We start from the raw sequence: 10,038 nt of genomic DNA, 5'->3' as shown, positions 1-10,038 counted from the left end.
GGGAATATAGTACGGAAAATAGGTGTAAGTCAGTAAGTCAGAATAATATTTCTTTAAATTAAATATTTTTAAAAGGGCTTAAGAATAATTTTAAATAACTTAAATAAAATAAAATAAATAAAAAAGTAATACCGTACACTTGCTCACGGTGGCAGTTACCAAAACCATCTAATTATTCTCTTTTTTCTCATAAGAATTTTCATGTTTGAAATTAAAGAAATTCTACGGTACTCACGTTATTTGAAAAGATATCGGTATAGTTATAATTATAATTTTATTTTATATTTTATATTTTTAATAATTTATTTAAATAATATTTATAATATTTTATTCTTTTAATTTTTAAATTATTTAGTTATTTTATTTTTATTTTATATATTCTAATTTTATTTATAATAATATTATTATATATTTAAATAGTTTAATTTTAATAATTTTTTAAGCATATTTTTGTCTTTTCACTTAAAATATTTGAATTTTTATATTTTAATTTAAATTATTTTTTAAGTATATTTTTGTCTTTTTATCTTAAATTTTTGAATTTTTATATTATAATTTTAATAATTTTTTATTTTTACTATTTATTAATTCTTTTCTTTTTTAATGTTTTATAATATTATTTAAATTTTATAATTTTAATTTCTATAATTTTATCTTACTTTTTATTTTATAAATATAATTTAAATTATTCATTTTATAATTAAATTAATATTTTTAGATCTTTTTATGAGTTTATATAAAAGAATATATTGAAACCTGTCAATCTTTGAGGGTACCGTAGCAATTCCCGCTAGCCTTATAATAATGATGTGCATAGTAATAAGAAAAACTTTATCTCTTCACCTTGTTTTTCTTATAAGACGTGTTTGTTTATTTAATCGAAACAATTATCCGAGTCTTAATATATCCCTTGACTTAAGAATTATTATTTTCATTAAATTAAGAATAAATGAATTACCTTTCTTCTTCTTGCTTACCAGTTACCACATTTTTATCTTTAATTAACATTTTATTTCATTTCATTTCTAAAATCATATTAAATCTTTCATAAATCAAATATACTTTTTCAGTAAATGTAGTAATTAAGTAAAATGTTTATTTATTAAACATTTTCCATAAAATAAAATTCATTTGACATGCTATTAAAAAAATTATGCCATTAATTACAATTTTAGAAATTTATTTTGTATAAAATATTCAATTTACTTTATATTCTTACTTTTATAAATTGTTTAAAAAACATCATATTATGTTTCATAAATCAAATATATATACTTTTTAATTAATTGTAATAATTAAATACAACGTCTATTTATTAGAGATGTCCTGTCAATTTTTTTATTAGTCATGCTATTAAAAAAATTATTCCATTACAACTGTAGTACTTTTTTTTGTATAAATTAAAATAAAACATTCAAGTTTACTTTATTTTCTTACTATTTTGTTACTTTTATAAGAAATACAAGGAAAATAACTCAAATGACAACTCAAAAGAAAATAAATAAATAAAAGTGTATGGAGAGTAAAATAAAACTAAAAGGTTGGAAATGTAAATAGATACATTGAGATGTCAATAGTCTGACTCCAATTAAACCTTCATATATATAAATTTGCTTCATGCATATTGTGAATGATGATAGTTTTATTCATTTTCAGAACTAATTAATAAAAGCAAATGCACATAGTGAAAAGAACTTACCACCAACCTTGTTATTCTTAGGCCTTTATTTCACCAAGGAAGGGGCTAAACAATAACCATGGTGATTTTATGAAGTGGATACAAAAGGGTTTTGATCACCTCTTTAGCCTCACAACTTTAGGTTTAATCACAGCAGGGAGAGACTCCATGCAATTGCCAGCCAAAGGAGATTCAATAGTAAGCATGCTAGTAGTTGTCATATTGGTGCTTGGAAGTGTGGTGTTGTTTTGCTTCTCTTCTACCTCATTGCTCAAATAGGTATTCCAATAGTTCTCTATTTCGTCTGCACTGCGTCCTGGTAATCTTCCAGCTATCATGGACCATCTTTACCACGTATAGTTAATCAATCAATCAATGGACCACCAAATTAAAAATGTCAAAAAACTAAACATGACTTTACTTTAAACTTTTATAATATATTTCTTTGTATAATTATTATTTTTATATTGAGATAACATAATTAATTGTTTGCTTTTTTTTTAAATATAAAAAGAATAGAAGTATTTAAATTGAATATAGTCATATATATATATATATATATATATATATATATATATATTATTTTTTGTCTCTAAATATAAGATCGTCTCAACTAAATTACATCTCTTAATAAAATTAGTTAATTTAGTTAAAAATATTAAAATTTTCAATAATTTAAACAAAATGTTTATGAAATTTTTATAAGAATTCAAGCATTTTTAAAATTTAAACTTATATATCTCTTTTCACTTAATTATTTTTCACCTAATTAATTAATTAATATTTGTAATTTTAAAATGTGAAATAATAAATGTATTTAATTATTTTATAACTATATTATAAATAAAATTTTATTACATTTATACTATTTTATAAATAATATTTTGAATATTTTCAATAGATTAATAAAACATTATTGGAAGTTGAAGTGACAAAATGTTTTGTGTTTCGCCCTCCTTGTTCAATCATGTTTTATCCTACCTTATTCAATTTTACTTAGTAAAAAGTTAATTAACCCACTTTTTTTAATAATTACAAAAAACATATATATATATATATATATATATATATATATATTAAAAATTAATTCAGTAACAATTAATTTAGTCACAACAAATAAAATACAAAAGTTCAAGTACTATAAAATAAAATTTTAAAATTATTACGTGGACATGTAAGATACTTTTAAGCTATCCAGCTTAAAAGAAAAAAGATTGATGAGAAATAATTATAAATTTAAAATTTTAGCTTAAAAAAGAACAATTTATTTTTCATAAGTTTTTTTTTACAGATTTAATATTTCTCAAACATGTAAAACTTTAACATGTGAAAAATTTAGATAATATAAAATCAATCACCATTATTTTTATTTATTGAATATATAAAATTCATCTGACTTTGACAATAACTGCAATTGAAATAATTATACAATAATAAGATTATTTAAAATAATAATGTTATAATAATTTTATATAATAAATTATTATAACAACAATAAAAATTTGTAAGATGCTAAACATAATAATAAATTAATTAACATTAGAATAGTATTAAATATCAAATTATCCAGAATAGAAAATAAATATCTTAATATTAAAATATATGGGTATAAATGTATGTTTTTCTTCTAAATCTTTTAAACTTTTGTATCTTATAACATTTGGATTAAAACCCTTATTTGGTCTCTTATAATATTTTTTTGTTTCAATTTAGTCCTATTTTAATTTTTGTTTTTAATTTGGTCCCCAATAATTTAAATTATTGTAATTTGGGACTTCCGTCCAAATGATTTAAACGAAGTTAATTGATGGCCACGTGGATGCCACGTGGATGTCACGTAGATGCACAAGTGGATGCCAAATTTCATGAATACACGTGGAACCAGAACGGTCCGTTCTGCTTGCACATGTTATGTGTTAATTTTGCAATTGGAACGGGCCGTTCCAAATGCAAATTTAACACAACATGAGTGCATCAAAACGGGCCGTTCTGAAACCAGAACAGGCCGTTCTGCTTTTAGAACGGGTCATTCTGGATTCAGAACGGCCCGTTTCCAGAACGTCAACTTCATGCTTTTTATTTTTTTTTCTCATTATATATATTAATAAAAATACAATAAATAAAAAATATAATAAATTAATATTATTTATGAATAAAACTAAAAAAAATTAAATAAATAAAACCTTTCAAAATCCTTCTTTGATTTGAACTTATCCAGTTTAAAATCTTGACCAAAATGTCGCAATGTGATTCAAAAATTAAAAATAAAAATTCATAACATATCATAAATTCAAAGACAGAAACATGGTTCAGAAACTGAAAATAAAAATTCAGAACATAACATATACTAAAAAAGTTCAGAGAAATTATTGAGAATGCACATGAAATAACATATACTGAAAAAGTTCAAAAATTCATCCTTGACTGTATAGTGTCAATTTGGTAGTAAGTGGTTCACTACAGTTTGACTAACAATGAAATAAAACCTGTTACCATTGTCCTTAGTGATACACTGCATCGTCCTTAATGATACACTGTATAGCCTAAATGTTTAGCAATCGAAGTTATCAATCCCTATTGACAATATTACCAAATCTAGTGTTTGAAATGCTTTGTACCTTGAGTTTTTTTCCGTGCACGATGAACCGTGAAAATTCTGGAACCAGAACGACCCGTTCTGAAACCAGAACGGCGCGTTCTGGTTTCACTCTTGATGTGTAAAATTTGTACCTGGAACGGGCCGTTTCAGGTACAAATTTTACACACCAAGAGTGAAACCAGAACAGGCCGTTCTGGTTCTAGGTGTATTTAAGAAATTTGGGATCCATCTACGTGGCATCTACGTGACATCCACGTGGCCACCAGTTAACTCCGTTTAAATCATTTGGACGGAAGTCCCAAATTGCAATAATTTAAATTATTGGGACTAAATTGAAACAAAAAATTAAAGTGGGACTAAATTGAAACAAAAAAAATATTATAAGGGACCAAATAAAGGTTTTTAACTTTTTTATTTTTTTATTTTTATATATCATTCTATATAACATTTGTTAGAGTGATTTAAACAGAATTATATTATAGTTGGAGGATAATGGTAAACTTAAAAAGGAAATACCAACATGTATCGTTAAGAGTAGTAAGGGCTCCAATTAATATGTCATCTAAGTCTCGATTTAAAAATTTGAGTGTGGAAAGAGATTTTTTTAAAATTTTTTTTACTGAGAGATTTAACTTGAAAAATCAATGTTATAGTTATTTTTTTTAATGAAACTACATGAATTTATAAAAAAACAAACTTATTTAAACAATATAAAAAAATTTTATAAGTAGCAGAATTCTCCCTTTAAGCAAGTAAATATTTACTACTCAAATTTAAAAATATAATTTTGTAGCAGAATTTTTAGAAGAATTTTTTTTTTTACAAATTTAATAATTCTCAAACTCGTAAAGCTATATCAACATGCGAAAAGTTTAGATAACATAAAATTTATCACCATTATATTTTATCTACACTATATAAAACTCATTTTTGTCCTTATTGAAATCATTACATAAAAATAAGACTTTTTAAAATAGCAACATTATAATAGTTTATATAAAAATAATAATAAAAAAATTAGTAACATCTTAATCATAATAAAACATGATAATAAATTAATTAACATTATAATAAAGTTAAATATTAAATTATTTTGAATAGGTACACAAACAATCACTACAACACAAATGATATTTAGTAACATTTGAAAAATGTTACTTAATTATATATAAATGTTACTAATTTGTTTTAGCAACATATTATCAAATGTTGTATATAGTTCATGTTGCTAAAGACTTTTAGTAACATTTTTGTATAATTAAGTAATAACATTTTTTAAATGTTATCAAAATAGTATTTTTGTAACATTTTAATGATGTTGCCAATATTTTGTTAATCTTATAAAATAATAATTAATTTTAATTTAAATATTACTATCAATTATTATATTTCTATATATGTCTCCTAAATTTCTAGGCATAGTTTTAAAAATCGGACCGGTCATCGAACCGGTTAAGGTACTGGGTTAGTGGGTCAAAGGTTGAACCGGTGGGTCACTAGTTGAACTGCATGACTCGATTTTTATTAAAAAATATTTATATTAAATATATTTTATACTTATAAATTTTAGTAAATTCATATCTTATTTTAAATTTCAATTTTTCTATCTTATTTAAAATTATTTTTATTTTTATTTTGTAAAAAAATACATAAAAAAATTACATGTTAAACGGTATATTAATACAAATTAAAAATATAAATAATATGTACATATATAATATGCTTGCAATTAATATCACAAAATAATATATGTAATATTTACATAGATATTGCATTATTAAATATATAATTTAAAATTAATAATATACTATAAAAGTTATTTAAGTTGTATATATTGCAAATAAATATATTAGAACAAGTAGTCATTGTTATATTTAATAAGACTCCTTGCTTTTCATTAAGAGATTCAATTTTCATTATTATTTTTGTGATTTATGGTCCCTTAAAAATTTTTAAAAAAAAATAAGAAAAAAAAGTGGTTGAACCGGTTTGACCCACCGGTTCATCGGTTAAACCGGAAAATTGACCGGTTCAATCCGGTTTGAAACGGGTCGACTGCATAACCGATCCAACTTCATATTCGAACCGGCTGGACCACCGGTTCCCGGTCCAACCGGTCCGACCGGCCGGGTCGGTCCGGGTTTTAAAACACTGTTTCTAGGAATTCCTTAAGATTTTAGGGAAAGATAGTTTTAGTTAGTCACCACTAATTATATATACAATATCAAATTTTATTTATCTTAATATAACTATATTAGTATATCTACTCTTTATGAGTCATTAATCTATTCGATGTGAGACTTTAATTATGAGTTACAATCAGATATAAAAGAAATATATTTTTTTTTACTCGATGTGAGACTTTGATTTTAAAAGCAATTATAGTTCATTTTTCAAAAAAATGTTGCAAAATAACATGTAATTTTTTTTTACTCAATATGGGACTTTGATTTTGAAAATAATTGGAAAGAATATTATTGAAATACAAAATGTTACTCTATCTATAATGATATTTTTCAAAAAAATATTACAAAATAATATATTTATATAATATATAGTAACATTTTAATAAATGTAAACAAGAAAATATTGCTAAATGATTAAAATCTAGTAGTGAATTATTGCTCAATCAACGATGAAGTCGAAGTTCATAATTTTGGAGATAACTGATAGTGAGTGATTGGAAAACTTCTTGAAAAAGATTCCTTTGGGAATGAAACCAATCCAATCATTATCGACAGGGACGGATCCAGGTTGAGAGTAGTGGGGGCACTTGCCCCCATTACTATTTCACACATACATATTTTTTATTTTAAAAAATAATATTTTAAAAAATAAAAAATATATTTTAATAAAATAAATATATATATTTAAATTATTATATGAATAAAATATAGATTTGTAGAAGAGATTTATTTATTTGATGTCTGTCAAATTTTTGAAAGAAATTAATTCTCTTATGTGATAAAAAATATTCCTTAATAACGAATTAATTTTCTTAAAAAATTTAATTATAGTATATATATATATATATATTAATACTCACATATATAATGTAATATATTAAAAAAATAATTTTTTGATAAAATAAAATTTGCAGTATGATATTTATCTTTTGTGTTTTCTATTTATTGCATATATTAATTAAAAAAATTAAAATAAAAAAATTGAAAGATTTATACTCTATTTAGAATTGTTATTATAAAATATAAAATAAATTATCATCTAAAAATATGTATTAGATATTAAAAACATGTTTATATCATAAATAAATTAAACTTGATTTTTTTAAAATTTAACATATTTATTTTATATTTTTAATAGTGAATTATTATAAAGTAGGTCTTTAGGGTTATAATTCTAACCAAAAATTTAAAAAAATGTCTATGATAGATAAATAAGTCATATTTAGGATATATACTTTTAAAAAAATTAGGTTCAAACCTATTAAGTTATAATAAAATTTAGTCTAACCTAATTTATTTTCATATTTACTTGTAATCGTAAATATAAAAAATTGTAAAAACTAATTATGATAATATATTTATGCTTTTAAAAATTATATATGTAAAATTTTTAATACTACAAATATGTAAATAAGTATTGCCCCCACTATCTAAAATTTCTGGATCCATCACTGATTATCGATATATTGAAATTACCAATCGAAATAGCTATACATAAAAGCAAAACTTACAAAGGAAAATTAAACACATATAAGTGTAATATAATATTGTAAAAGAACTGTTAAAGGACAGAAAAATTTTCATTGATTATGTGAAGTTAGAATAAATTTTAGTAGATCTTTTCATAAAATCTCTAAAGAGGAAAATGATATGTGAAGCATAGGAGGAATGAGACTTGAGTCATTTTAAAATAACCAAGTGATAACAACTCAACTATAAAGAAAATTCATGAGTAAGAATAAGTGACTTTTAAATTCACTAAATTAATTTAAATCAATTATAATATTTACCCCTTCTTATGATGTGAAAGAGCGATAGATATTGCATTGATGTGAAATTAAATTTTATAATAAAGTTTTACATATGTTGTTGTGGGAATTTTTACGACTTATAAACTTTTTTTAATGATATTTACATGTGATTTGCATCTTACATATGTTGAAACAAGATTTTTCCATCTTATTTATGAAAATTATGTCTTAATCTTAATTTTTTACGGATCTTACCTGAAAATAACATTTTTTTCTGACTGTTTGATTTTGATATGGTCATCATTCCAGAAAATCTTGAGATTTATTTATTTTTACATATTTAATTGACGCTTTAATCCAGAATTTTTTTTGTCGTTTTAATTCATACTTTATTACATATTTAACTAACATTTTAATTAATATTTTATTTCAGAATATTTTCTATTCAAATTTTTATCACCGTTTTAAAAAACAAATGTGGCTATTAACAAAAAAAAAAAACCCTAAAAATATGATGCTGAATTTTCATGTGAACTTGATAATCTAATACTAATTAAATCTGGGTTTAAATTAGTTTATTTTAGGAAAATGAAAACTCTTAAAGAAAGAGACACGATTATTTCTGAAATATCAAAATCTAAAACTAACATCACTAATCTAAAATCCATGAACCTGTATGAAAAAAGTTAAAACAAGAAATCAATCATTGGGAAGAAAAATTCTTCTACCCCTCAAAATGTTTAGAAGAATCAAGCAAAGTTATACCTATTTCCCAAGAGCTTATGCAGTCTGATTATGAGTTCCTTTTCTTCCACAGAAATGTTTCCTCTATGCATGGTTGGCTTGAGATAGTTCAACCATCGGTGTTTGCAACTCTTACCACATCGCTCCAAACCTTTACACAAAGCAAACAAAATAAATTGAAAAAATAGAAAAAAAAACAGCTAAAAAAAACAAATCAAACAATAAAATGATAATTAGTTTTTGCTGTTTGACTTAATGCATTAATTGTGTACCAGCTCTTATGGAAATGTCTCTCCAATTTCCTTCTCCATGAACTTGAATGTAGTTTACAAGGATTTCGTCTTCCTCAGAGGACCAAGCCCTTTCTTTCTGGCAATAGGCTTTTCTATCCATGTGGGAACTGATCATGCACCGTGTTTATTATCTTCTCTGTTGCTGAATTTATAATCATATATAAAAAAAGGAAAGATTCCAAAAACCGAGGACAATCTCTGTCGGTTAGTTTAGTCCATATCTTTTTTTTTTTTATAAGCTAAACAATTTTATTAATAGTAACAATAATTTGTAAAGTACGAGAGAAACTTAAATGAGAGTACTCACTACAATAATATTATCATAATCTACTTATATTAAAAGGTTACAAATTAATTTATTAGTTATCATTATTATTATTATTTTTAATTATATAATAATAATAATAATAATAATAATTATTATTATTATTATTATTATTATTATTATTACTTTTGAAACAATAATAATAATTATGATGTGACAATAGTGTAATAAAGTTGACTTTACATATGACTATCCTTATCAAGAATGTACCAAAATAATATACTATTAACAGAGAGAGATCTTATCTCCATTTGTAAGAAGAAAAAATGACAAATGTTAATACTTAGAGACTATATCTGACCATTTAAATTAGGAGAATTTTTATTTTTATAAAACTTTATGTAATTTTTTATAATAAAAAAAACACATTAAGAGGAAATGAAATATGTGAAATAAAATTAATTATATAATAAAAATAATGATAAAAACGTGTTGACAAATATGTGTTAATTAAATCTAAAG

At 22.8% G+C, this 10,038-nt stretch overlaps 1 protein-coding gene across 1 annotated transcript; it reads right to left on the bottom strand.

Annotated features, from left to right (window-relative positions):
• Positions 1–1,480: 1,480 nt before the first annotated feature.
• LOC109792979 (transcription factor MYB1) lies at positions 1,481–9,400 on the bottom strand. The gene is made up of 3 exons (XM_020352437.3): positions 9,231–9,400; positions 8,980–9,109; positions 1,481–2,023 (listed from the first exon to the last, which is right to left on the bottom strand). The coding sequence occupies exons 1-3, from the start codon at positions 9,364–9,366 to the stop codon at positions 1,795–1,797; spliced, it is 495 nt and encodes a 164-aa protein (XP_020208026.1). The 5' UTR covers positions 9,367–9,400; the 3' UTR covers positions 1,481–1,794.
• Between the last annotated feature and the right edge of the window lie 638 nt (positions 9,401–10,038).

This window comes from Cajanus cajan, chromosome 1, assembly GCF_000230855.2.
Source record: "Cajanus cajan strain Asha chromosome 1, NIPB_CcT2T_4, whole genome shotgun sequence".
Classification (NCBI taxonomy): Eukaryota; Viridiplantae; Streptophyta; class Magnoliopsida; order Fabales; family Fabaceae; genus Cajanus; species Cajanus cajan.
The sequence above is the reverse complement of the archived record's forward strand: the minus strand, read 5'-3'. Positions and strand labels throughout refer to the sequence as shown.

Bases quoted from the DNA above. Each gene is read 5' to 3' on its own strand.
- LOC109792979 (XM_020352437.3), bottom strand. From the start codon at position 9,366: ATGATCAGTTCCCACATGGATAGAAAAGCCTATTGCCAGAAAGAAAGG. The intron at 9,110-9,230 runs GTACACAATTAA...CTTTGTGTAAAG, and splicing joins AGACATTTCCATAAGAGCTG to GTTTGGAGCGATGTGGTAAG. The intron at 2,024-8,979 runs GTATAACTTTGC...TACGTGGTAAAG, and splicing joins CATAAGCTCTTGGGAAATAG to ATGGTCCATGATAGCTGGAA.